The 27,514-nt window shown below is 51.0% G+C and overlaps 3 protein-coding genes across 13 annotated transcripts in view; 2 read left to right on the top strand and 1 right to left on the bottom strand.

Moving 5' to 3' along the window:
• Positions 1 to 157: 157 nt before the first annotated feature.
• Positions 158 to 5,963, top strand: ATPAF2 (ATP synthase mitochondrial F1 complex assembly factor 2). Of its 2 annotated transcripts, none has more exons than XM_080556035.1 (8): positions 158 to 381; positions 1,804 to 1,848; positions 2,191 to 2,336; positions 2,821 to 2,918; positions 3,874 to 3,954; positions 4,124 to 4,236; positions 4,584 to 4,623; positions 5,365 to 5,963. In XM_080556035.1, the coding sequence occupies exons 1-8, from the start codon at positions 276 to 278 to the stop codon at positions 5,453 to 5,455; spliced, it is 720 nt and encodes a 239-aa protein (XP_080412161.1). In that variant the 5' UTR covers positions 158 to 275; the 3' UTR covers positions 5,456 to 5,963. The 2 variants fall into 2 exon arrangements, with proteins under 2 accessions (XP_080412161.1, XP_080412160.1); XM_080556034.1 differs by having other exon boundaries at positions 175 to 381; positions 4,584 to 4,699; positions 5,341 to 5,963.
• Positions 5,562 to 22,905, bottom strand: DRC3 (dynein regulatory complex subunit 3). Of its 7 annotated transcripts, none has more exons than XM_080556026.1 (13): positions 22,486 to 22,905; positions 21,724 to 21,897; positions 20,239 to 20,355; positions 18,558 to 18,724; positions 17,824 to 17,970; positions 16,499 to 16,618; positions 15,459 to 15,570; positions 14,008 to 14,183; positions 11,233 to 11,364; positions 9,878 to 9,948; positions 8,904 to 9,027; positions 7,354 to 7,485; positions 5,562 to 7,187 (listed from the first exon to the last, which is right to left on the bottom strand). In XM_080556026.1, exons 2-13 carry the CDS (start codon positions 21,878 to 21,880, stop codon positions 7,074 to 7,076), a joined length of 1,569 nt encoding a protein of 522 aa, XP_080412152.1. In that variant the 5' UTR covers positions 21,881 to 21,897; positions 22,486 to 22,905; the 3' UTR covers positions 5,562 to 7,073. The 7 variants fall into 7 exon arrangements, 6 of the variants coding, with proteins under 6 accessions (XP_080412152.1, XP_080412154.1, XP_080412153.1 ...); XM_080556028.1 differs by having other exon boundaries at positions 22,522 to 22,905; XM_080556027.1 differs by having other exon boundaries at positions 22,530 to 22,905.
• Positions 22,906 to 23,055: 150 nt separating this feature from the next.
• TOM1L2 (target of myb1 like 2 membrane trafficking protein) overlaps positions 23,056 to 27,514 on the top strand; it is a 54,424-nt gene continuing 49,965 nt past the window's right edge. For 3 of the 4 annotated variants that reach the window (XM_080556025.1, XM_080556020.1, XM_080556019.1), the window contains exon 1: positions 23,056 to 23,180. In XM_080556025.1, coding sequence (XP_080412151.1) covers positions 23,129 to 23,180 — 52 coding nt within the window. In that variant the 5' untranslated portion in view covers positions 23,056 to 23,128. Of the gene's footprint in view, positions 23,181 to 25,546; positions 25,731 to 27,514 lie in introns of those variants that run through there. The other variant, XM_080556021.1, reaches the window with a different exon arrangement.

Genomic DNA, 27,514 nt, shown 5'->3' with positions numbered 1-27,514 from the left:
AGCGCCTCCGCGCCCTCCCATTGGCCCTCGCGGCCGCGGAGGGCGGGACTCCGCGGAAACGCCGAGCGCTGATTGGCCGCTCCGCGTTTCTCCCGGCTCGCCGCGCCGACGGGGATGCTGGGAGATGTAGTCTCGCCCCCCCTCCCTCTCCCGCCGGACGGGGAGGCCGAGGGGCCAAACCGCGCTCGCGGCGGGGATTGGTCGGCGCGGGCAGCATGGCGGCGCCCACGGGGCCGTGCTGAGGCGGGGGGGTGGTTCCCGGTGTCCCCGCCGCCATGTGGAGGGGCCGCTGCCGCCGCCTGCTGCGGGGCTGCGTCCCCAGGCCGCCCCCCGATGGTCCCGGGGGGCCGGGGGGGGGCCGCGGGTACGCCCCGCCCGCAGGTGAGGGAGGGGGGGGCGGGGGGGGACGGTGCCCACCGGGGGGCTCCGGGAACGGGGGGGGGGCTCCGCCAGGGTTGGTCCCGGGGGGGTTTTCCCGGTGGGGTCCCCCTCAAGGTCATCCCGGGCCGGGTTGGGGATAGGGTTTGGGCGCTTGGGAGGAGGGAAAAATGGGGGAAGGGGTAAAATGCCCCCCAAAAAGGGTAAAGTCCCCCCCCAAAAGGTAAAATCCACCCCCTTAAAAAGGGTAACAATCCCCCCGCCCAAAAGGGTAAAATCCCCCTTAAAAAGGGTAAAATCTTCCCCTCAAAAAAGGGGTAAAATCTCCCTCCGCAAAAAAAGGGGGAAAATCCCCCCCCAAATAGGGTAAAATCCCCCCCAGAATAAGGTAACACCCCCAAAAAGGGTAAAATCCCCCTTAAAAAGGTAAAATCCCCCCCAAAAGAAAGTAACGGGCGCTCCGAGCACCCCCCGGTGGGTTTTGGGCTCACTCCGGGGGTGGGAGCGTGGCTTCCCCCGACACCCAGGCCTGGTTGTACGGCCTCGCTTTGCTGCTGCTGCGCCTCTGGTTTGGGGTTTTCTGGTTTATTTTTTTTGGTGAGGGGGGACAGAACCCCCCCAGGGGTGACTCAGGCCTGTGCCGGGCTGCCTGTCCCCTTGGTGGATCTTGCTGGGGACGTGGGGACGGCGCAGCCAGTTTTCGGGTGTCGGGGGCTCATCGCGGGGCTGCTGGGTGCCCACTGAGGTGACCCGGGGCTCCTCCCGGGCGCGTGCCCGTCGGTCTCCCCGGGGCTGGGAACCCAGCGTGGGGCTTTCTGCGGCCACAAAGCTTGCAGGTGGCTGAGCCGGAGCAAATCCTCGCCCAAATCCCGGTGTGGGAGCACACAGGTGAGCAGCACACGGTAACTGCAGCCCGGCCTGTGCCCTTCCCAGCTCCGGAGGTAGATTTGCGGGCTCAGCGTTTAGGATCTGGCTGCAGTTACCGGGGGAAAGGCTCACACGTTCCTCCTGCCGTGACCGAGCGAGACGAGATGACGAGGCGTGCACCCGAGCGGGGCTGCAGGGGCAGGATGCGGGGCTGCACAGGGAGCCGGGGGTGGTGGATCCTCCCCTGGGGGCTCAGGTGCCCCCACGCCATCCGGCTGTTGCTGCCCGGCACCTCCAGCGGTGCCTGTGAGAAACCTGCTCCCGTGGGCGATCGTGGCAGCGGGAGCAGCACCGGGGGCGTCCACGGCGCTTCCCCGGTTGAGTGGAGCTCCCTGAAACAGAAGGGGCTTGGATGTGGCTGAATGAGCAAGGTTTTGGGATGCGCCCAGGCCTGTGGTAGCATCGAGGGGTCCCTCTGTTCTGATCCGTGATGGGGAGCAGGGGAGGGGACCGAACGTCCTGTAACTGCCATTTCAGCATCTCTGTTTTCTCCCCCAGAGAGGAAAAGGTTTTACCAGAACGTGAGCATCTCCCAAGGAGAAGGTGAGCGCAGCCTCTGGGGGGGGCAGACAGGGGCCAGGTCCCTGGGCCGGGGGTTATCGCCACGAGGCAGCGGCGTGCCTGCAACCCCGGTTGTGCAGGGCGGGGTGTTTGTCACCAGCGTGCTTCGTCCTTTCCTCATCTCTAGCAAAACCCACGTGGTGGGAAAGTTTCCAAGGTCGTTAGGGGGAAAGCAGCGTCAGCATGGCGGTGGTGGTGGGAAGCTGCTGATCCCTCGCTCCCCTCAGCTCCAGCTCTGAGCCTGCTCCCTCCACGGGGTTGTCTGTTGTTCCTTAGTGCCTGCTCCTCTTTTAATTCCCCAGGATTTCTACTCTGATTCCCCAGGAGGCTTTGAAATAAACCTGGACCACCGGAAGCTGAAAACTCCGCAGGCCAAGCTCTTCGCCGTCCCCAGCGAGGCCTTGGCCATCGCAGTGGCAACAGAATGGGACTCCCAGAAAGACACCATCAAGTTCTACACTATGCACCTGGTGAGCACGGCAGGTCAGAGCGCTGGGGCTTGAGAATGGCGTCCAGACACAGCGCATGGAGAGAGCAGGTTCTCCTGATACCGGTGGAAGTGGGGATGAGAGATCAGCACCTGGGCTGGGCACTGGGGAGAACCCTGCAGCTGTCAGGGCAGTTAGGCGCTGGCTGTGTCACCGGGGGAGGGTTTGAGAAGGGGCTGGAGGGCGTTACTGGGGACAGCAAGGGGAAGCAGGGAGGTGGATGGGCTCTGGGGAAGTCCCCGAGCTCTGCCCCGTGGTGTTTGGCGGGCTGGCTCCAAAGGCAGAATCTCCAAAGAAGATTTCCTATTCCATGAGCCGTGTTTTGCCTCCACGCCTCCATTTTAGCTGAGCTCCTCAGCTCTTTGCGTGCCCCAAATTCCTCTGCTTCTGCTCGGCCTTGTACAGTGCAAGCTGCTGCTTCCCCAGGCCTTGAGCAACAGTGCCTTAAACTGCCTTTGTCCCGCAGACCACGCTGTGCAACACGGCTCTGGACAATCCCACGCAGCGAAGCAAAGGGCAGCTGATCCGTGCAGCTGTGAAGTTCCTGGAGACCGACACCGTCTGGTATGGGACCGGGGGACCCTCTGCAACAGAGGCGAGGTGGTCTTGTGGCAGTGCGGTGTTTGGAAAGGTGGCTGGGGGGAACTGAGGGGAAACGTCTGCCGTAACCAAGTCGCTGCAGGGTTCTGGTCTGTCCGGGTTTGGATTAGTTAGGGCAGTGCCGTGTTTGCAACCTTGTGCAACTCCATGCACTTACAGGGCAGAGGTGTGAGGGAGGACGGGGATCTGCTCCTCTGCTGAACTCAGTTTTGGAGGTGTCCACGCTGGGCAAGAGCAGCAAGAAATAAAGATTTCCTTGGGGAAAAGTGAACAGCTACGAAAGGCTTGGGAGAATCTGTCGGCCCGGTCCCCTGGCACTCCGGTTTTGTAAAGGTGCAGGAAGCTCAGCTTCCTTGTACCGGCAGCAAAAGGCCCTTCATTCCTTAAAGTCCCTGTGGTTGCGGGATGAAGCCTGCCCAAGCTCATGCCTCATAGTCTCAGCCTCTGAGGTGTCCGTGGCAGCTGCTCCGCTCCTGTGGGATGAGGAAAACAAGCCCCCCGCTGCTCTTGGTGGCTGCAGTCACACGGGGCTGGGCAGGGTGGCAGCTGGCACTGGGGAGCACCGGGCTGAGCCACTGGGCCCCCTGCAAGGAGCTCCAGTGGGGCACGTCTCCTGCTCCAACCACTAAACCTTGCTGCATCCCTTGGTTGGCTTCGGGCTTCCTGCTGCACTTTTCTGTTGGATGCTTTGCTGCCATGTTCTAGGTAGAATCATCCTTCCTAGAACAAGGAGAAGCTCTGAACTCAGGGAAGGGCGAGGGGATCGTTCCTGCTCACTGCAACTGCTACCAAGGGGGTGGGCAAAAGGCCCGGGGTCTGTGGGGGGCTCAGCTTCCTTCCCGGGGTGCCCCGGGCTGGCAGGGCAGTCTGACAGCCCGCGAGCTGATACCCGGCGGGGCTTTGTTCCGCAACGTCCCAGCTATCGCGTGGAGGAGCCGGCTGCCTTGGCAGAGCTGCAGAAAAACGAATGGGATCCCATCGTTGCCTGGGCTGAGAAAAGGTAAGAGGTCAAAGATCTTTCTGTTTACCCTACTGTTTGCCCTGGTCAAAGATCTTTCTCTTTACTTGCGCCCTGCCCTCCCGAGGCCAGCAGCTTTAGCACTTGTGCCTCAGAACTGCAAGATCCGCAAGCCCAGTGCTTTTCTTAAGGGGCCGTGCGATCGTTCCAGGTACAACGTGGCAATCGGTTCCTCCACCAGCATCATGGGGCCGAACATCCCGGCCAGCACCAGGGACACCTTCATCAGCCACCTGGCCTCCTACAACATGTGGGCTCTGCAAGGTGAGAGGGGCTGGGCTGGGGGAGCGCTCCGCGGGGGCTGCACGAGGGCAGGAGAGGCTGCTCCTCGTGGAAGCAAAGAGCTGCAATGTTTTTTTCCCTCTTGCTGCTATGCTGAGATGATCGGGGTGTCGAGGTCACTGAGTGACAGCGGCCAGTGCTTTGTGTCTGCTGGTGACAGCACGTTTGGCTCTTAGGAGTCCAAATGCGAGCAGGAGCTGTCGCTGGCCTGGCGACCTCCCTGGGGAGGTACCACGTCGCAGCTGTCCCTTCAGAGCCTGTGAAGACGCTGCTGTAATGCTGCAGAAAACAACCGTGAATCTTGTTTGTTTTGGGTTGTTCCCTTCCAGGTATAGAATACGTAATCACCCAGCTGAAATCTCTGATTCTGTCCATGGGCCTGATCGACAGGCACATCACCGTAGAGAAAGCCGTGCTTCTGTCTCGTCTGGAGGAGGAATACCAGGTAAATTGGTACAGAACAACCCTGTAATTCACAGAGCAATAATCTCAGCATGACAAACGCACCCCCCACCACAAATAACTGGCGAGGGAAGGGCCTGCTATTACGGGAGAGGTTCCACTCCGCCAGCCTCCCCCTTTGAGAAGGCTTGCAGCACACTGCCGTAGAGCAGTGTGCGGGCGCAACTGCCCCGAGTGCTCCTGGGGCTGCCGGTTTCCTTGTGCAGAACCCAGAGGGCTGATTTTCTCCCTCTTGAACCTGAAGTGTGAAGTCGTGGATGGCTTCTCTTGCTGTGGGTTTCCAGCCTGGAGGCCTTGCTAGACACCAAACTAATAGCTCACTTGCTGTGAGAGCACAGGCTGGAAACTGGCCTGGCGTGAAGCTCTCCCTGACCCAAAAGCTGCTGAAATTGATGGGAATCTTTTCATCTTCCCTTAAGGGGTTTGGCCTCAGAGCCCACTAGAGATGAAGCGTGTCCTTCCACCTTACTCCTCTGGAGTTCTCCCTACCCCAGCGGTCGGCAATCAGCACACCTCCTGGGCAGCTTCCCATGTTTCACAAACGCGAAAAGGGAGGGCTGAGCTGCTGACCGGCTCGGCGTATAATCCCCTTCTGAACTGACTCACGTTCCTCCTCTCCTTCAGATTCAGCGGTGGGGCAAGGTGGAGTGGGCCCATGACTACGATCTGTGCGAGCTGCGCGCTCGTGCGGCAGCTGGGACTCTCTTTGTTCACCTCTGTTCCGAGAGCTCCACGGTAAAACACAAGCTGCTGCAGGACTGAGGCTGCTGGGCTGGGTGTAGGAGGAGAACGCAGAGCTGTGAGGCGCTGCTGTGACCCAGGGCTGGTCGCCACCACCCTGCCACCACGCCTCTGGGATCAGCCTGGAGCCGAGGAGCTGCGGCTCTGTGGGCAGCTCCCTGCTTGGACTGCCTGCTGCAGCGCAGCGCCAGCAGTTTTGAGCCCGCAAGGAGGAAAGGTCAAGGTGAGCTCCCTCTGCGTGTTGGAGACAGCAGCCCTGTCCGTTACCACTGTCTGGAATTCATCCGATGAGCTCCCAGGGAAGAAGCAGCTTCCTGGGCAGGGCACGGCACAGACACACCCAGCATATGCCACATGTCTTCAGAGCTGCCAGCTCCTGACACGCACTTGTTATGGAAATCTGAAAACAGACTCGGCTGCATCTGTTCTTCATCCCTCAGTGTGCCTGCGTGTAACACCAGGGTCTCTCTGTTTGATTAAAGGCACGCCCCTGCTAGATACAGAAAGCCAGTGCTGCCGAGTATTTCTTTGTTTTAATCGCCCAACCACGGTGTGGGTTCTGAGGTGCCAGGCTCTAGGCAGGTGCAGGAGTGGCTGCAGGCAGACAAAAACACGAGCAGAACCGAACAGGCAGTAGCTACCAAACAGATCTGCTCCCTCTGCGTCTCTTTGTGAGCCTCTCTGCGCTAGCTGCCCTGTCCTTGCAGCCAAGGAGTAGCAGGGAGCTGATTTATGCAGCCCTGGAACGAGACCGGGGGAAACCTGGGCTCCAGCCATCTTCAGAAGCGCAGGGCACTCGGAGCTAAATCTGTACGTCAGGCAGCGCCAGCTACAGGGCTTGCGGGAGACCTGGCCTCTCCCCAGAGCTCGTATGCAGCCACCCTTTCATTTAACCTTCCCACCTCCCTCCTTGCTGCTTGCCTCGAGCAGTACCGCCCTGGCCAGCATCATTTCTCAGAAGCTGCCCACGTGTGAGCGTAGCAGCTGCTGTCACCGAGCAAGGAGGGGAATTAATGACTCCTCGCTTGGCTGTTGCGAGCAGCAGCGTGTGAGCTCCTGTGGAACCATTGATTTCCCTCCCTGCTAGCTGGGGGCTGCTCTGTTCACGCTGCAGAAAGCTGCTTTTGCGAGAGGTGGCGAGAAGACAAGGCTCCTAGGCACGCAGAGCCCCAGCCAGCCTTGTGCTTGCTGAGCTGGAAACCTGCTGTTATTCTGGGGGTGGTTTGATGGAGAGCGCTCCTCTCCCCGGCTGCTGCCGTGTGCCTGCGGATCACAGGTTCCTGTCACTGTGCTTGCAGGTACTAAAGCTTTCAGGCGTGATGCGCGGCGGTGATTTGGTTCAATCAGCTCACAGCTGAGCCATAACCCCTTGTGACCAGGCCTGAGCACTGCCTGGGCTTCATGCCAATGGGATGGAAGAGACAAAGCGTCATCTGCTTTTCTGGAGACAAGAAGCATCTTTTATTTGCAGCTTATGGCGGGATGGAAGGAGCACGCCTTTGGCCTGAAATGTCCTAGACAACTCAGGCACAGAGGGGCAGCCGTCCCTGCCGGGTGCTGTGCCGCGGGGGCTGTCCTGTGCGCACCCAAAGGCGGCTGTCCAGCCCCTGGCAGACCTACTCCGGCGGCTCCAGGAGCTCGATGCTATCCAGCTGCTCCTGGAGATTGTCGATGTATTGGAAAATCTCTTTGACACGGTTGCGGTTTCTGTCGATCTCATTTTGGAAAGCCTGAACAGATTGAAACCAAGCAGTGCACCCACAGGCTGGCCAGCGTCCCTGGCTGCAGCACCGAGGGCTCTGGCAGAGGTTAGGGAGTGTCTCCTGCAGCAGCATCCCCGCCACCAGGGGCACACCAGCCGTGCCCCAGCCCCACGTGAGCACGAAGGCCCCTTACCTTCCCCGTCACAGAAGCCTGCCAGCGGTAGGTGTTGCTGAGGATGTCACACTCCCGCATATCGATCTTCAGCAGGTGGACGTTGTGGGAGGTGTTGACCATGTTGACGAGGGTGGTTTTGTCCACGAGAAGCTAGGAGGTAATGTGAGCGGGTCAGGGGAGGGGGGCAGGCGCACAGCAAAAGCGTCAGAGCTCAGAACGAGCAGCAGGCCAACGGCAGCGCTTGGGGGAAGAAAACAGGATCTCTGTTTCAGAGCGACAAAGCCCTAGTCATCAGGGTGAATCCAGTGCTTCACCCTCCGCTGTGCTGGGGCGTTCTCCCTAGTGCAGAAGGGGAAACTGAGGCAGCACCCTCGGCCTCACCTGCTAGAGCAGGGAGCAGATGCCTGCTGCGGGCTCGCTGCCTCGTGGCACACGGCTGCCCCCGCGGGCAGCTGCTGTCGGAGCAAGGCTGCGTGTGCTCCAGCTCGCCCACCCCAGCAGCTGCGGGAAGTGGAAAATCGCACTTGGAAGGGTCTCTTGCGCTGCTGACGCCGGCCGTAAATCTTCATTTTGGAGAGTCCCAGCTTCTAATCAAAGCAGTGACTTCTCCCGTGGCTCTAAATAGAGGGTGGCTTTGCTAAAGCGTAATGACTCTCCTCCTGCAGCCAAGTGCAGCTGTTGAACAAATGAAGATTGCTTCTCTGTGGAAACGGATGGCAGCGAGGCAAAATGGGTGCACAGCAACGGTGCGTAACTGCAGCCATCTGCACAGCCCATAAAGCAGGGAGCTCCCCCGGGGGACTGAGGGGTCTGTTTTGTGTCTGTCAGCTCTTGATTACCCAGAGTAATAGGGGGCTGGGATAATCCGGACAGAGCGAAAACACAGCGAATGCAAAACTCAAGTCAATTAGCCACTAAGCGAAGGAATAACAGAGGCAAAAAGGTCAGCAGCGTTGCTGACTGGAGCACTGCAACAATCTTTGTGCTTTCTGAAAGGCTCCTGGGATCTTTGAGATCAGAGCAAGACTGGGGCTGCGGTGGGAGGCTGCGTTTGAAATGTCGTGTCCCGTCTCCAGAAGAGCTAAGGGGTGGGAGACCTCCGGGTGGGGGGCTGCTCCTGAAATCACCGAGGCAAACAGAGCCCCCCTGCAAAGCAGTGGTGTTTGGGTTCTCCTGGGAGAAGCCGGGAGAATCTGAACAAAAACAGCTTCAAGCGCAGCAGAGAAGCTGCCTAAGTGCCTGCTGGGTTGGGGCTGTCTGGAAATCAGCCAGGGAAGAGAGCTGTGCTGGAGGCAAGAGAGATTTGCTCAGCACCTCTCCTGGGCTGCTGCCACCAGCTCTTGCAGAGCCCAGGGAAACCTGCAGTGCAGTCGTCCTCTGTCCTAGTCAGCAGAGATGCCCAGCAGCACTGCGGTTCAGCCAGGCAGCTGGGACCTCCTCTAAGGAAGCTACTGGTGTAGACCTAGCTCTAGCTGTATTGAACCTCCTGGAAATGCCTTCCCTTCTGAGAGAAGGCTGTGGCCTCCTCGCTGACTCCTTAGTGGAGGCGAATTATTTGGTGTGCTCACCTCACGAACGTCATCTGGAAGATCCTCGTCAAGCTCATTCTTGACTGATTTCTCCAGTGTGTTGATGGAGATCTCTAGCAGCTTTTCATGGTGACGGTTTTCCAGGTCCCGGCACTGGGCCATCGTATAGAAGATGGTTAAGGAAAAAGCTGAGCACACCTTTCACTTTTAGAGATGAAACTGGACCTCCTGTAACGAGAAGCTGAGGCTTGGAAAAAGCATCTACGTGAAAGAGAGCTGCCAGTCCTAATGCAGGCATGCAGAAAAGCACTCTGGTGTCCTGTGTCCTCACAGCAGGCTTCCAAGGGAAACAGCCGAGCTGCTGCCAGAAGCTGCTGTGATGTCAGGATTTGCACTTTCTGCTCTTAATCACAGCTCACATCAGGTCTCATCCTCGCCGCTGTATATTACACTGAGACTGTGCCTGGGTTTGCAGAGGAAGCTGAGGGAGGCCTCTCAGGATAAAAGCCAAGCTCTGAATATGCCAATTATCTGCACCACGCCAACGGATTTATTTATATAGTGTAAACTGTCACCGAAGTACTTTGCTGTTCTTATCTCAACGTTGTTCAGAAGACATCAGTAACACAAAAATGAAGGCCATTTAAAGAAGCTTCAGGAAGAACTGCAGGTACTTCTATGGCAAGAAAGCACATAGAAAACAGCCTAACCAGGTCTTCCAAGAGTTGTGTCATGCATGCTTGAAGAAAAAAAAAGCAAGATTCTTACAGGGGAGAAAGCTGTACAAGTCCTACAGAATTTCAGTACAGAACTTAGCCAGAGCCCTTTGTGCTTTCCAAAATCTCCAAGAAAGACAAGGCACTTCAAATGGCCATTCCTGCAAAGCTGGGAAAACGGCTTTTCTGTTGACTAAAAATAATCCGGTTCTATTCCAAGGGCTCAGTTATGGATTTAGGAGTGAGGCATACGTACCTCCCTCAGACGTCCACACCAACACGCTGTCAAAAGGATATATCCCTTTAACGTTTTCAATGAATGTTGATGCTATGACAGCGATGTTTTTTTCAAAATCCTTAATTAGTTCCTTAACAGAAGGAAAAAAGAGGAAACGTTACAATGAACGCTTTCCTGAACATAAAAAGGAATCTAGGAAGAACCTAAAATTGCTTATAATTTGGACTCACTGCTGTTATTAGCACAGTCAGAAAATGAACTGCCTCAAGCATGTAAATTGTTTGAAAGCCGCAAGAGTTTCTTTTCTCATTCAGGGACAGAAAATCAGAATCAGCTTGCTAGAGAGAAGTTGACTGAATGATACTTACCTGGTCTCTGGAGCAAGCCAGCCGATCAGTTTGAACCCTCACGTAACGCACAGAGCGTGCTGTATTCCTGCATGCTGCCATGCTGCAGTCTCCTTGTATATCTGAAAAGCCTCTCGTCAGAGGCAATAAGCAGTGCCTAGGCTTACTGCAGCTTTTGTTTTAGTCCTCAGAAACTAAAATTGCTGCTGCCTAGTGCCTCTCTCAAAAATGGCTGCCGGAGAATCTGTTAAGTGTTGCACTTACTGTCTTGATAAAACAGTTACAGCCACCCAAATCCTGTAAATCCAGAAGGGCATGCACACAGGAATGCTTCTGATCTTTCCACCAGTGATTGCAGATATATTAGGAGCAATTCAGAAAGCATTAAAAGGCGCAATCCTGATGCAGTAAGGAATCCATTTTGAGCTCCTGCTTTCTGTCACGCACGTTCACAGAAGTAAACTGCTGCATCTGCTTGCATAAAGGCTGCAGATCCTGCCTGTTAGCTTATAATAGATTAGGGCTTTTTGTTTGTTGTTGTTTTTAAATGAAGATGCACATTAGGAGCCCTGCCCTAGTTTTTGAGGAAAAGTCTGGGGAGAAAAAAGGCGGCTATTATGCAAGCAAATGCAGTAAGCTGAGCAGGAACGTGTGTAATCTTATTCATAGCGAGGATCAGCTTCAAAGAATTACACTTCTAGAATCCCAAATGCATATCCCATACCATGCACAGACTTCTGTACACAGTCCTATGAAATGACTGAACAACTTCAACTCCCTTTCTCTAAAGCTTTGGGAATCAGCTTGAATAGATGTGAAGGGAATACCGCGCTCTGCTCTGAGAAACAGAAATCTGTTGCAACATATCTCAGTGTCCAGGGCCTGATACCACCCAGATCAACCCTGAGCAAAGAAAGCCTGAGATTCAGACAGAACATCAGTCTGACTGGAAGAATTTTACACCCCTCTTTGTGCAATGGGCTACTAAGCAGAGGGGTGAAGCAACAGAAAAACGACCCCCCTGCATCCTGGATGGGAAGCTTATCAGGTATGTGCTTGAACCTTACCTCCAGCTGGTCAACTGTTTGCATTTCCAAGGTCATGAGTGTCTCTGACAGCTGAAGTATGTCCTCGTTGTACTCCGCTCGTTTAGACTCAGCAATATTGTAACTAGTGGCATGATGAATCTCATCCAGCCTCTAAACACAGAGATACATAAATTACTTATAGTTTGTGTTCAGCACTCCATTGCAATTTAATTAACTTGTTACATATGTGAGAAAAGTTCCTGCTGCTGATTAGCTGAAATGAAATGTGATGATTCAGTAAGTCTCCGGATTTACATACTGGGAAGACAACAGTGCTGAGGTATGCTCCTGGGTAAACGATTCCGTGCAAGGCAGTGACACTGGTGAAAGCTCTTCTTCATCCTCCAGTCACCAGATGACTTTGCCCTTTCCATGCTTCCAGCTTTGGCTCCCTTCTGACACATTTCAAGTAAAATATGTATATATATAATATATTAGATTCTTGACATTGCTGGCCATGAAGAAGAGATTAACAATTACTCTGAAAAAGAAATGCAGGCCTAAATCATGATCCCCTTTCTGTCAAGGAGAATCTTGATCGACTTCCATAGGGTCAGGATTTAGTATTCTGAATATGGAATACCTATCATTGCCTGACTTCCTCTTACAGCATGGATTTATTACCCCTTCAGAATTAAATATTGACATCAGTTTTGTATCAGACAGGATTTATTATTTCTTGGATCAAAAAAAAAAAATCCTCTTGTGCTGAGCAACGTATTATTTTCAAATCTGCTCAAAACAAGTTAAGAATCAAATATTAATAGGAGGAAAAAATACACACCTTGGGGTGTCTAATCCAATCCTCCTGAGAGGAAACAGAATAGGCTAAAAGAGTGAATTCTGACCAAAAGCATTGCCAAGACTTGTTTCTGAAAACAGAGTATCCAAATTTTGCAGCATTAAAAGTGGGGAAGGGGAGAGCAAGATATTTTCTTTTCTAACGTAAGGAAGTTGGGAGGCCCCAAAAAGCTCCCAAGCCATCCAAACCACCCCTCTGGAAGCAGGAACTTTAAAGGTCAAAGCCCTTAATGCTCCTTTGCTCCCTCACCAACTTCAGACAGCAGTGTTATTTTACAGGTTTGTCCAAGCTTGCGTGATAGGATTATAGCTAGACAAACGGCCCCTAAGAACGGTTGACAAATTTCAGTCTGCTGGCACCTTTGCACTTTTTAAACTTCTCCATCAGCTTTAAATGACTGTTAAAAGACAGTGCTCAGCTTGGCTGCTGACTCTTCCAGTATTTATGTGAAAACCGTCACCCTGATCACTGAGTCCTGTTCTGGCAGCTCGATCCATGGCTGAGTCTGTAGGCTACCAGACAAAGATGAACCGTCAAAATCTGTCCTTAGCCATATATATATATATTATTTGTATATATTTATTACAGAGGACCTATTGGGAATCAAGTACTAGTTAACTGAGTATGCACATCAATCTCTATCGGTTGCCTGCTGGCAAACCTGCCAACTAACGTCCCGACTGGAGCTGCCAGAGCCCGTTTGCCAGCATGAGTCAGCAGGGCTGAAGGACCTGGGGACAGTGACTCAGCAGGCTGCCAGCTCCTGACAAGGCACCTAAATAAACGTGACCCGGTTTTCAAAGAGCGAGCGCTCGTGACTCTGCCTGGTGTCAGTTGTCAGGGACTCGTTCTGCTCAGCTGACAGTTTTACCAGGCTTTAGCCCCCTTGATTTTTTTTTTCCCTGTGGAAACAAAATAATGATCCATCTATTATACCTGGTTACATGGGGATCCAGCTAGAAGCTGTGCCCGGAGCAGCCACAATGGATGGCTGTAGTTGAGCAGAATGAAAAAAGATTTTTCTGCTTTAAAACAGGACTAGGAATACATTACAACAGCTTTACCTGATTTTTCTGTTAAAGTTCTTTGAGCTGTTGTTGACAAAATGAACTGAATCAGAAAATGACTTGAAAACAAACTGAATAACCTGCAATTTCCATTTCTTCCCTATTTTTCAATGAAAGAGGAGCTGTTGGAGGCCTCAGAGAGAAGACAAGTGCCATTAACACCGATAACCCTTTTTTTTTTTTTAAATCAATATCATCAAAAATATTGAATGGACAGGTTCAGCATTTTCATTTTCATAAAGACCAGTAATTCCTGTGTGGCAATGAGATGTTTAACCATCTTTTTTTCCTGTAAAGCCTTGATGAACATTTACCTGGACAACAGACAGGTATCTCATGGACAATGAGATAACACTATGGCATATTAACTTTGTCCCACACTAAATTTCCATTTCCAGCGTAGATAAAAGCTGTCAGTGTTGGCTGTGGTTTGATGAAAGGGCTAAAACTTCAAACCCCAAATCCTTTTTCTTTACAAAGCACTAAAACCTCATGTTAGTTAATGACATTATCTTAGAATCATAGAATATCCCAAGTTGGAAGGGACCCACAAGGATCATCGAGTCCAACTCCTGGGTCCCCAAAGGACCACCCAAAAAAATCAGAACATGTGTCTGAGAGTATTAGGTAACATAACTTCTTGGTACAGATTGATACTTTTATACGTATGCTATATATATTTTTATCAGACCAGATGTCCTCCAGAGCTCCCTTCCAACCCCAGCCATTCTGTGACTCGGCAGTTAGGGACCAGGCACTGACTCCTGTTACTGCAGTACAAATCCAGGTTTGTTATCCTAATTTTAATGGAGTTACCCTAGTTCTCAGTAAAATTGAAAGCTAGTATAAGATGTAACAAACTAATAAAAGTATAAAGAAAATTACCTCTTTGTTCCGATTTTCAAAATCTAGGATTATTTTCCTCCCTTCTTGTTGGTTGGCTGTTAATGCTTCATGAAGGCCTTTGTAGAACTCAGAGACTTCAGCTTCTCGTTTTTCATACTCTTTCAGACCATAATTAAATAGGTTCTCACAAACTGAAACAAAATCTTTCCTGTATGTGACACCAGAGTCAAGGTATTTTGTTTGTTCAGTGGAGCAACAAGCATTTCTAGCTCTGTAAATTTGGGCAATGACTTACAAACTACTGTTATGTAAACTCTGTGGTTGTTGCTGGCACCAGACTTCCTCGTGTTCTGTCCTTGGCAGGACTGGATCACATTCTCTGCATAGGATTTTGCTGCCTTAGGGATATGGAGAACACTGTGGTAGCTTGAGGGGGAAAAGGCCTTGAGGACAAAAAGGAAATGCATACACATCTCTGACTCGTTTCTGACACAGCAGCAGAATGAAGCATACAGCCCTATCCGTCTTCGCAAGTGTGAATACAGTGTCTGTGGAGTTAATAAATACAGCTTTGGAGCCTACAGCCAGAGCACAGAATAAACTACTGACTTGGTAGCATCACAAAAATAACGTCAATTTTTCTTCTGCTATTATCTTGGCAATGGAATTGTTTCTAGAGTATATTGTAGTTAAGCCATGATGCATTTTTCCCCAACAGTGTAATGCAATTTTAAGGAAGGTCAAGTTACTGGCCTTGACAGTGCTCTATTAATCTGAATGAGAAATAAAAAAAAATAAAAGTGTCTGCTTTCTGATCCCCTGTGTAGGAGCAATGATCAGAAAAATGTGCTGGCCTGAAAACTTCATGTAGCCAGCTCTGGCAGGTCATGAGATATGCAACTCATATAATTCTGATTAGTCTGTTCCCATCTCCTACCACTTCAATTTCAACATGATCTTAGCGACTGCGCTCTTACAATCTAACTGACAGAGATTTATCTTACAGCTCATTTTAAACTTTAAGTGGATTCCGGACTTAAAGACAGCACAAAGCCTTGATTCTTGAAGGGTCAGAAAAGAAGACTACTGAAATTATGTTTGATTCAAGTGAAGGGAAAGGAATATGGTAATTACAATGGGGAGAGTTTGAAACGCTGCAATCTCATGACCTGTCGGTGACAGAAGTGAGCAGCTATACAAATAGCTTGTTTCAAGCTGGGCTGGCCAGCTTGCCAGTAATACAAACCATTTGTTTGTAGCCCTCCTATTTCATGAGATATCAAGCCTTAAAGCTGTCAGTGGTCTCATGGTCTCGCAGTGTTTTCCTGGCACCGTTCCAAAATTGAACACAGAAAGTCTCAGATCTTAGATCAATGTAGCTTTCAGTCCTGGACAAAAGCAACGGATGAGGAGTCCCAGCAGATGCACCTCCTTCTTAACTCAAGTCATTAGGTTTTAGCTCTAGGTTTTTTAAAGCCAGGAAGGATATGCCTGCAGCAGGTCATCCACTCCAGGGAGGTAAGCCAGTTTGGCAGCTTCTGTATCCTCTGCATACAAACTGTCAAACAGGAACGATCCATTCAGGTACTCAACAAAGGCTGTCTTTGAAGAGAATCAGAGCAATATAAGTAAAATAAAGAGTGCTAACCTTCTGCCAGTCCTTAGGACGTGTCTCTCCTAGAAGCTCTTTTACCAGCAGAGGATCACCGGTGTGCTGTGCAAGTAACGATCTGTGCAGACACAGTCACACCGCAACAACCGATTTACCAACCAGGTCATGAAAGCACCCTGCAACTGCAGTGAAAACCATCCTGGTTCACATGTGGCTTTACTGCTAGAACTCTCTAGCCTAAGGACAGAAAACACTGTTTAATCTTACATAAAGCACTATGACACACAACCATGTATTGCAAGACCGTTGAGCCTTGCAGGTAAGGAGCGAGTGGGCTTTGGGGGGGACAGGAGGGAAGATTTGCAGGTGTCCTTCCTGTCGCTTAACCTCCTCCTGCTCTTCAGCCAGTCTGGTCTTCTAGCGGTCTGGAACACAGAGCCAGACTGTAACTGAAAGTACCATTCCTCCTGGCCTTGTTTTCAGTCTGTTCACAGGACTGTAACAATCTCAAAGCCCTGGAGACTTTAACCATAAAACAAAACAAAACCAAACCAACATTAACTTAGGAGAAAAGTCGCTGCACCATGAGAACACTAACAGTTCCCTCAGATGTGTAATTTTCTTAATCTCCCATCAGGCTGATAAGATCCCAGGGTATGATTTACTATAGAGCTTCTCAGGGTCTATATCTGCAGTTTCATTGTTCACCCAAAAGCATTATGTTCCCCCACATCATATGTACTCACGGCAGTTTCTGTTTTCATTCAAAAGAGATTCGGAGATCAGAAATTAATCCTAGCCTTAGTTTTAGCACCGTCAGTCTTAACCTCTCATTAAAGCTTAAAGCAGGTACAGAAGTCAACATCTGTTGCACATCTTTCTCCTGAGACAATACACAACCAGCTGAAGAACATGCACCTTGTGGTACTCCAGCTCCTTCTGCTTTGCCAGCTTCTCCTCCAGCTGAGCCAGGGCCTGGGCCTCCTCATGTTCCAGAGGGTCGATGAGATAGTGATACTTTGAAACAGCAAGTTCTCGCTGAGAAACACAAAGAAAGAAGGTATTTGATCAGATTATCCAGCATTGCCCAACAAATCTAAGCGTAAGCATTCCATCTTTCTATAAAGGGCATCTAAATTACATCTGCACCTCCGTTTCTTTGTGGTCTTTTTATTAATCTACTTATGAAGTGTCTAATCCATTCCTCACCCCATGGTTTGTTAACATATTACTCTGCCTCTGCATGCAACGCATCTGAACTGATTCAGTCCCGGACAACTTTTAATCTACCAGTTTCCTCATCTTTAGGGTTTTTGTTTGTTTGTTTCTTTATTTGTTTTTAGTAGGACTCCCCGTTTTGACTTTGAATTTCAGATCTGACTGGATTTGCTACTGAGTTTAATACATCTACTGGGGAGGAGATGGCTCATCTGAGGAATGGATGGCAAGGTAGCAGCAGGGGCAAGAACCTAATTAGCTTGCAGCTGAAGCTTGACAAACTTAACTGTGCAATTCTATGGCACACAGGCTGTACAAGCAGGGACTAGACTCAGTGACCTGGAAAGCCCTTCCAGTCCTATGGTAAGAGTAATGCGTGTTCCAAGTCCAGCTCCTGCTCTGTGCCAAGCAAATTTAAAATTAATCGCATTCTTTGGTTATTGCAAATAACAACAACAAGAATAATAAACTTCCGTGTTCCTTTCAGTCCTGGGATCAAAAAGCAGTCCCATGGGTTACCAGTGCAGATGCATGGTCCTGTTTTCAGAAATCAGGATTGGGAAACGCATTCGGATGGCACTTCCTTGCCTGGATAATCTGTCAGTCCACTACTGAAACAAATTGCTCCGTGAGCAGCAGGACCACCAAGGTTGCTTTCCTCGGGACTTTTGTCTCAGGACTGATCTCTGAGATTCTCAGATCTCTGAGAAGTCTCGCACTCACACTGCAGCATCTCTGTGGCAATATTAACCAGGCCCCTCTCCCACAGAGAGCTGCTGATTTTCACAAAACCTGTGAAGACATAATACCTTTGACACCTCTACCGCTCTGCCAGGTTTGATAGAATTTGGCCTGCAGGTTCACAGCTGTTAAGGTGAAGATGGAATAAACACCGCATGTTTCCATAGGTCTAATTTCTGCGAGGAAGCAGCCCCACATGCTAGAATATTGCAGGCATACCAACAAAGCAAATGCTCTGTAACGTGCTGGTGCCCAATTTCACAAGAAGACGCAGACATACTCACTGTGGTGTCACTCACGAGTTTGAAGTCCAAGTATACCAGATCTGGAATGTGAGCAACAACAAACAGCACATACTGCTCTTCTTCGCAGAAAGGGTTCCCAGTGAGATTCAGCGTGCGCAACTTCTTAAACCTCCTGAGATAAACCACCTGTGCCGATGGGAAAGAGACGCCGTACTTCCCAGCGCTATGGAAACACACGTTTCTCAAATTCGTTGCTCTTATCACAGTTATGTCGCAGTACACATCCTGCTCAGCTGCCAAACACAGGCGAGATGAAATTACAAGTTTCTAATGCTTTTGGGAAAGGAAATACTTAAAGACACATCATGAATGTGTAAATGGTGGGTGTGGAAAGAAGGCCTTTAGCCTTAGGGTGGTGGACAAATCACAGATCTCCCATTGGTAAACTGCCCTTAAAAAGAACCCTTAACAAATCCTAGTCTTCACTCCCTCCTTTCTTCAAATGTTGCTACTTATTCCTTTTCCAGCTCTCATGGGAACCAATAAGACTTTTCCCACAGATGATAGCAGTAACAAACCTCACGAGCGAACAATCTACACAAGAAAAAGCTGAAATAAGCACTTTAAACCCGGATAGCTTACCAAAACCATAACTTAGACTCTAGAGAAAGTGAAGTCCTAAGGAGAATTTTCCCCTGCTCAGATGGCAACCACCAGTTTTAGAATATTTGATCCTTTGATAAGGAACAATTGCAAAGACAGGGAGCACTCACATCTTCCAGAGCGGTCAGGTTATTTTTTCCTATGGAGAAGATCTGTAGCTCTTGTAACGTGTCCATATGCTCAATTTTAGAGATTCTGTTATTGTAGAGGCTTAGGTCCTGCAGTTTGACAAGGGTATCCAGGCCCTCAATTACTTCAATATTGTTGAAGGACAAGTCTGGGGAAGAGTTTAGAAATCAAAAGTTTTACAAGCAAAAGTTAAATCATTTCTAGCAGAACACCCCGATCCAATCCTTGCATTTAGCTTGGGTCTTGATTTAGGAGTCTACACACAATGTTTTCCTCAGGGGTGTTCAGTGTCCCACAGAAAAGGGTGAGCATAAAATCGTCATTCTTTGGGTCGGGAAGCAACAGACACTTCTTACAACTGCCCACACAACTCTTATATAAGAAGAATGAAGACATCCCACACAGAGTCCACATAAACAACCTCATAGTGATTTCTACCTTATGGGGAAAACCAAAATACAAGAAAAGAGGCAGAGAAAGGCCCTTAAAAGGGTGGCATTTCTGTGACAAGTTTGACATTCCCTGCCTCGTCTTTCTGACTCTTGCCTGCCATGCCAACGCCCCCTACCACGGTAATTCCCCCAGACCAACACACATCAGCTCCACGCTCACAACCACCCTGCTGTCAATGGAGACGTACTCACCGTAGCTATTTCTCTCATTAATATTTCCTCATCTCATCCTGCCAGAACTTCTATCCTAACGCCTACACTCACCACAAATAAGGGCAGCCTTTGCTCTCAGGCTGGCCAGTACCGAGTGTTTCAGGAGTCCAAAGGCAGTGACGCGGTCTGCATCACCCTAGCCCCTGGATGGCTAAGACATTCACACAGCAGCTGCTGAACCACCACGACCTTTGGGCAAGCTGAGACCCATGAGAGTGCTTCAAAACACTCTGCTTACGCTGTGGTGATCAGCTGTTGATTCACAAAGTGCATTAGTCATCTGCGCAGTAGAACGGTGCAGACCACAGGGCGGAAGAACTCATTAGACATTTCAAGATGTTCTTACGAGCCAAAGCCTCCATGCTATTTTCAGTGGCAAGCGAGGATATATTTACGCTGCCACCCAGTAACAAAGCTGCAGCTCCCAGTGAATGCTGTTAGCTATGAACCTGTAGCAGCAAGGTCACTGACCTGCCCAGCACCAGAGCCCGCATCGCTGAGTGATGCTGCTGCCTGTATCTTGAGTTTTTAGTTGAAGGTAGTCACATAAGACTACAAGAACAGGCGCAAAGACAATAAGCCCTTAAGCATGTAGGGGTAAAGCCAGCACTGTCTTTCAGGGGGTTCTAGGCTCCAAAATGCTTGCATTACCTTTGAAAACAGAATACAGGCTAAGTCACAGGGGAGTTTCCATAAATATTTCTGAAAGTCACCTCGAAATATGAGTACAAAAGCTGGAAACAGCCTTGAAATCTCAGCTTCCTGTTCCTGCCACACCAAATGTATTAAAACCAGGCTTTTAAACATTTGAAGGATTTTTGTGCAGCACTGATATTCATGCCTTTTGACAGTCAAATGAGGAAACACACCGACAGCTAACAGCCTTCCCTGGGAAAGCTCCTATCAGTTGTGTTTGAGGAGGAACGTGACATCCTGGCTTTATCGCAGATTGCTTTGCACCTGAGAAGGCATCCAGCCCCATACGCCTGTATCTTACCAAGCCAGACAAGGTGAACCAGACTCTCCAGAGCTTCTATCTTCTCAATGATGTTGTTGTCCAGCTGAAGTTTAGTCAGATTCTCAAACTGCCACAGATTATCAATCTGCAGGATATCTAAAGGCACAGGAAAAAATAAAACCGCTTTTCAGGGGAGGCAGCTTTCAGTTTAGCAGATGTACTACCTTTCTTAAGGAAAAATGCCCAGTCTTACCTCAAAAATGATTTTTAGCAGCTTACAACAGTGTCACGACTGCCCTAGAGAGCTGAGAGGTCTGCTGGCTGGATGCGATTTCAGTGAAGCAGCCCAGTTAACCTCAGCGTCCTGCACCAGCACACACGGCTCATCAGCGATGCCAACGAGTCGCTGAGGGGATGCTGACTGCACTCAAGAGTGGCTTTATGAATCCTCTACTAGGAGGCCTTGACCTTCATTTTCCTTTCCAGCTCTGAAAGCAAGGTTTGGGATGAAATTCTGCTTTTCTCTGTATTTTCAGGCTACTGGTGGCCAGCTACTGCTTTTGTAATTTACTCTCCTGCTCCTGGGATTTTTCATCACAGGAGAACAAGTTGGGATCTAATGTTTCTGTGAGGGTGGCAGTTTAGAACTAATCAATATCACCGCATTTAGCTTTCTCCAAAAACAGACCCACAAGGGCAGGCTGGTAGGCATTACAGCAAAACATTAGGGCCAAAGTGACAGAAAATACAGAAAACTCTTGCTCCCAATTCTTTTCTTCCCCCCAATGGCTTCCCAGCAGATTTCACTAGGTGCTGTCGTTTACTGAGCACAGTGTAATGCACTCAATTGAGCACACAAAATGGTCACACAGTTCTCTCTTTCGTATTTGCAAAGAAATACATGCAGGATCAGGTAATTGGGAGCACGTCCCAAGGAACTCATCCAATACGTGCATTATTTTACTGGAGCACGCAATGAATAATCAAAAATTTTGTTCATGAAACTTCATACCCTCAAAATACTCAAATATTGAACCAAATGTTCTTTCTTTTCATTTTCTGAAGGCAAGTTTATGACTAGTTTGGCAGTAAGAGATGAGTTTTGATAACGTTATGGACGGCCAGAGGAAGCTACCAAATTGGACTGTAATCACCACAGTCTACCACGTAGCTCTCACATAATCACCAGAGATGGTAGAGCCTGCCCAGGATTTTATTTGGCCACGTACAGAAGGGCCCAATAGGCCTGTGGCCTGTAGGTGTCACCACAATATAGATGTTAAATAAGAATAGCACTGACAATAAGAGCATAAAGCGAAGCAGCTTTAAAGCTGCCCTCAAGCAAAGCCACCCAGTCCTCTCAACTGAAACTACTTCATACAAGTATGACTAAAAATCTAAGTCCTGACCTTACTTTTCATGTAGCAAACCCAAGCTAATTGCTATTGTTTAATTGCTAGGTAGCCACTTAATACTTATTGGAGGGTAAGTGAATTAAAAATATATATTTGTTCTGATACTCACTTCTAAAACTGAGCTGTAGTTCCGTCACATCTTTGAAGTCAATGCCTTCGCTTTTGGCGAGTTTCCCTATGTCCTCTGGCCATCGCTCTTCAACCGCTTTCTGAAGCATTTCATCGTCGATAACATTTGGCTTGATGCTGTTGTATGACTGACTCATTTTTAGAGGATATCAGCCTTAACGGAGAGAAAAGAAAGAAAAATTTAAACCAGGGCGTGGCTACTATTTCTAATGTTCATTGAGCTGGCATGATAATTCCAAGGAATTAAGAGCACAGTCGAGTCTTAAGAAGACCTGATACCTCACAGCTGATGTCAAAGATGTGCTTGACTTTTACCACAAGGTCCCTGGTATCACTTTGTGATAAAAGGCACAGCCTTCTCACCATGTTTGAGAGGTTTCCGTGGAGAATGTTAGATTCTGGCCAGATAAAGAGAGCAGGGGAGAGGCTCTGGGCAGAGCCTGCAACAGCCATCGCCCAGCACCTGCTGATGAAATCCCTCTTCACGAAGAGGGCATATTTAAGGCCCTGGGCAATGTTTACATCTAGTCTTAAAAGGTAAACATACTGTTAACAGTAAACATACCGCTATAGGAAAGTTTGATTTACAGAGCAATCACACAGTATTTACAGCACATAAAAATTATCAGCAGCAGCTCGCTGAGTTTTAAACACCAATTTCATAATAAAAGTCAAAACAAATTTGCGGAAAAAGGAAAATTATAAAGAGCACAGCAGTTTTGTGAAGACGTTTACTGCAGACCCCCAGTAAAGGCTGTCAGATGGAGTCCATACACACACAGACACCTTCACTGTGGGAACAGGCACAAATTATGCCCTGCCTCTGCCGTTCCCAGGCCCCTCACGAAGCTCAGGCCCAGGCCCAGGACCAGGCCGCGCCACCCCTGCCCCGGTTGCTAAGGAAGCCCGGGAAGCGGTTGCTAGGGGAAGTCACGTGACGCCCTCACGGCCCGGGAGAGGGGTGGGAAGGGCGGCCGCTAATCAGTGCGCGAGAAAACCGTGTCAGCCAATCAGCGCCCCCCAGCGTGCCCCGGGGGCGGGAGGAGGAGCGTACGATTGACGCGGCGTTTGGCCAATGGTATTGCAGAACGGTGTGCGCGTTGCCCAATGAGCAGTGCCGCTAGCGGCGGCCCCGCTGTCCATCAACCAGAGGGCGTGGGAAGGGCCGGGACGACGGCGGGGGCGGGCCCTTCTCTTGACAGTGACGGGCGCGCGCGTCAACCTATAGAAACACAGGACGTGCAGGGGAGAACCAATAGAACGCCAGGAGGCGGGCCGCGCTCGGCAGAACGACCGGGGGTTGGCGCAGGCGGCTGCCAGTCAGGGCGGCAGAGGGGGCAGGGAGGAGGGCGGGCCGCCGGGCCGCTGTTTGTTGTCATCCCAAGATGGAGTTCCTGCTGGGGAACCCCTTCAGCACCCCGGTGGGCCAGAGCCTGGGTACGGCGCCCGGGGGGGGGGGGAAATGGGGGGCAATGGGGGGAAATTGAGGGCAATTGAGGGCTCTAGGGGGAAATGGGGGGGGGGAAATGGGGGGCTCTGGGGGAAAATGGGGGGCCTTGGGGGGGTAATGGGGGGTGATAGGGGGCTCTGGGGGGCAATGGGGGGAAAATGGGGGGCTGGCGGGGCTCTGAGGGGAAATGGAGAGCTCTAGGGGGAAATGGGGGGGAAATTGGGGGCCTTGGGAGGGAAAATGGAGGGTAGTGGGGGGAAATGAGAGGCAGTGGGGGGAAATGGGGGGCTCTGGGGGGCAATGGGGGGCAGTAGGGAGCTCTAGGGGAGAATAGGGGGCTATAGGGAGGTAATGGGGGCTATGGGGAGGCAATAGGGGGCTATGGGGAGGAAATGGGGGGCTATTAGAGAGTGATGATGGGGGGCTGTGGGGGGCAATAAGGAGGTAGTGGGGGCGGTGAGGTACCAGGAGGGGGGGGGAGCTTGGGAGGTCAGGGGGGTGCCAGGGGTACTCTGGGGGTGTTGGGGACCTCGGGGGAGGGTCTGGAGGTGGGGGACTGGGGGTCCTGGCGGACTCTGGGGGGGTCCTGGGGGGCTCAGGGGGCTCTGGGGGTGGCAGAGGGCTGCGGGGCTGCTCCAGGGGGTTGCTGGAGGGGGGGAGCTGTGCCCGTGTTTGCCCCATCCTGGCCGTCTCCTTTGTCCTCAAGCGCCGAACCCTCCCCGGGACGCGTGGAGGTGCAGGGAGGGTGCCGGGCTGTGGAGGCATGAGCGCGCGTTCGGTTTTCAGCCCAGCGCTTGAAACGTGGCGGTGTTAGTGCTTTGGTGGCGTGAGGGGGCTTGTTGTCGGTGTGGCTTCCCTGCGTGGCCAAACAAGGCCTTCCTGCGTCGCTCCTACGCACATCTTCACGCTCAGCTGGGGGGGCCAGGCTGGTGTCGGGCTGGGCTGCCGTGACCAGGGCCGTGGGGGAAAGCCCAGGCCCTGCCTCTGCAGGGCTCGATAACTCGCCCGTGGTTGCTGTCGCCTCCCGCTTTCCGCTTGTAGACGCTGAAGAAACGCAAGCTCTCCCACGTTGCAGTGGGGAAGAAGGATGGACTGGCTCCGGTTCCCGCAGCGCAGGGACCGTGGCGGCGTTGCACTTGCCCTGACATCCCTCTCCGGTGAAGCCGTCGTCTTAGTTTTCTTCATTTGTTTCACAAACAGCAGTGATTCTAAGGCCTTGCTTAGGGCGTTATATACAATATAATACGTAGCTATGTGTAGTCTAGCCTCTAGCTATTCTACGTGAGCTTATGAAATGATAGGGGACTCGTTCCTTTGGGAACTGAAGCAGAAACATTTTGCAGAGTACCCGGCCGCGGCCTCAAAACCCAGAAGTTCTTGCACGTCTGTGACCTCACCCACGTGTGCGGAGCCGTCCCGTGGCAGGGCTGAAGGGCCCCGTACCGGGGAAGCCTCGCGCCGTGCTTGGAAGATGGCCGGGCCCTCGCTTCGTCAGGCCGCGCGGAGCAACGCGCGCATCTCGCTGCTTCTCCTCAGCCATCTGGGGTGTTTGTTTCTGCTGGTTAGCGAGGGAAGCGCGGAGAGTTCGAGGCTGGGGAGGAGAGCGGTGGGAGTTCGATGTGACTCTTGGCGCGGGTTTGGCCGTGGGGGTGACATCTGCCAGGCCAGCTGCCTGCCTCGCCGCTTGGACAGGAGTTCCTCAAGGAGCTCAGCGAGGGCAGGAGTTCCTGATCTGTTTTTTTGGCGGGTTCTTTTAGCATCAATAAGTGGTTTAAAGGAGTTTTCCTCAGTCTTGGTAATCGTGGAGGGGTTTTAACGCTACGATCTGCTTTTCTAGCCTTCTGCCTTTCCCACTCCGGAGTGCAAAGGTTTGCGCAGCTCTTCCGTCCCCTTGCTCTTTCGACGAGCAGCCGCTGCCAGCTTTAAGGCTTCTGACACAAAGCTCTGAGGGCACCACCCTGTTAGATAAGGTTAGGGCCATCTGAGAGGCTTGTAGCCTCCGTAACGCAAAATTCAATTGCGCTTTATGAACAGTTTTGCACCCCTGGGGGGAAGGGATCGCTGCAGGTTTTATTTTGGAAGGTTTGGTTCTGCGTCTCGTAGCGCTGCCAGCTCTGCCTTTCTGAGACGGCAGTGAGACAAAAGCACGCCTTGTTCTCAGATGGTGCTGTTTGCCCAGCGCTCCCACAGTTTGTTGTGTTTTGTTGTGTTTTTTTTTTTTCAATGAGCTTGTAGAATGTAATTTTCGCTTATGTTCCTCTTCATTCTTTAAAAGAAGCCGGGTGCTGTTGTATTGCTGTGTAACCATATTGTGTTGAACGCAGTTGTGATGTTTTCGAGCGAGGCCTCGCACTCACCAGAAGGGAGAAGCGCAGGAAATTCTGTGGGTCCATCAGCGCACCAAGAACTCCTCTTCCCTGCCAGCGAGTAGCGATGGTTCGCGTGAAGATTTAATTAGGGCGAGACAACATCTTCAGATAAATGCCAGGTCTGAAAGAACAAAGATGTCAGAGAAGGCTTGGGGAGAGCCGAGCGAGGTAATACAAGGGATTTTCTCTTTTTCCTCCTCCTCTTTATCTGGGTAATGGCTGAAGCCAGGCAGGCTTTTTACATGAACTCTTTTGCTTAATGTGGGAAAGTAATGCTAGGGTGAGCTCAGAGGATTTGTAATGGAGATGGATCGAGTCTCATGCATCTCAAGTGCCGGTGTAGACGTGAGCCAGGTTCCTCACCTCCCAGAGCTCCCCGATTTTTGCAGCTACCTTGTGCGGTAGCCTCAGCCTAGTTTCCAGCGGCCACATAACAGAGGCCATATAAAACACCGCTGTGGCTGCTAATTACAAACCTCTCTTCATTTTTCTCTAATATCCTGATTAACCTGCGGGGACCGAGCTGTCCTTTTGTCTCTGGCGAGGCCTCTGCAGAGCCGAGGGGTGGTTTCGGGAGGGCCGGGGGCGGCTGGCAGCCACCTGCTGCTGCCAGCCCGGGAGGTTCCTGGGCTTCTGCTCAGCAACTTTTGCTTCGGAGCCGTTTTGCAATTTCCGTGTTGCCTTGTACCAGCTGGTTGCAGTAAGGGGAGGCAACAGCAATATTTCACATAGAATTTTTAAAGTCTCATCCAGGAATCTGTTACTTCTTGAGGGCTCTCTGAGGCAGTGAAACTTTTTCACGTCCAGTCGGACTTAGAAGAAGTCTTCGAGGTTTCCTCAGCATTGCTTTTGTCAGTGCTTTCTGATGGTCCTCGTGAAGATCCTGGTCGGCGAGGAGGAAGAATAGGAAAAGATGTGTTGTAAATTGTGAAAACACGATGCTTGGTACCCGGAGAGAGGCTGCCCTGTGAAAAAAAACAATTTGCAGTCGTGGGAATTTGCCTTGAGATTCCACATCCTACCGTAAAGTGCATTCTGGTCTTTTTTTTTTCAAGGCAGTCATGTACAAAGTGTCACCGCTCTATTCAAGGTGCCTAGAGGAAATATCCTTACTGGAGGTTAGCAAAAACATCTCGGATGATTAAAACTGATTGAATTACAAGAGCCGGGAGTGCTGGCAACTTTTTCTTTTTTTTTTTTTTGTTCTGCTCATTCGACTCAGGCCATACGGCTCACGCACGAGGAGGGAGTAAAACCGGATCCGTTCGTAGTATTTCGTAACTCCAGGGACTTTGCGAACGCTTCAGGAGGGTGTTTACGTGTTTGAAGCCAAGCTGAGCCTTGCTCCTTGCCCCCCCCCAGCACCCTCGGGTGTGTGGGGCTGAGCTCAGTCAGGGCTGCTCATGGACAGATGGACGGACGGACGGATGGGGACACCGTGCCCTGTTCTGGTACCGGCTCCGGGGCAGCAGGCACGTGGAGTCTGTCTGACTCGCAGCCAAAGGCCTCCCGGCAGGGCTCCAGACTTCGCTTACACAGGGCCCCAGAAGTTAATTTTTAACGAAATAGGAGAAATTAGCATGTCCTAGGTAATTGGGGAGAGGGCGTTGGTTGGAGGTGCCGGTTTGCAGCCCCGGTTCCTCTTGGGGTTCGAGTTAGGGGCACGGGTCCGGGCGCTTGCCTCGGAGGCTGTTTTCGGAGGGGGCCCGGTGCAGCGATTTAATGAGCAGGATTGTTTAAGGAGGCTGCAAAAACGAGGTTTCAGCAAGGGATGCAGAGGCACTTTATTGAGGCAGCAGCGAGGCAGACAGCTTTCCAATTGATTTTTATCAAAGCGTTTGCAGTTTCCATTCAAGGCTGTTACAGTGGTAATAAATGCGGTGCAGGGCTGCTGTTTTGTTTCCCTCTTTTTCTTTTTTTTCTTTAATGAGCAAAGATGTATAGACACCTTT

Source organism: Anser brachyrhynchus (assembly GCF_964034855.1).
Source record: "Anser brachyrhynchus genome assembly, chromosome: 15".
NCBI lineage: Eukaryota > Metazoa > Chordata > Aves > Anseriformes > Anatidae > Anser > Anser brachyrhynchus.
Note: the sequence above shows the minus strand (reverse complement) of the source record. Positions and strands in the feature narration are given on the sequence as shown.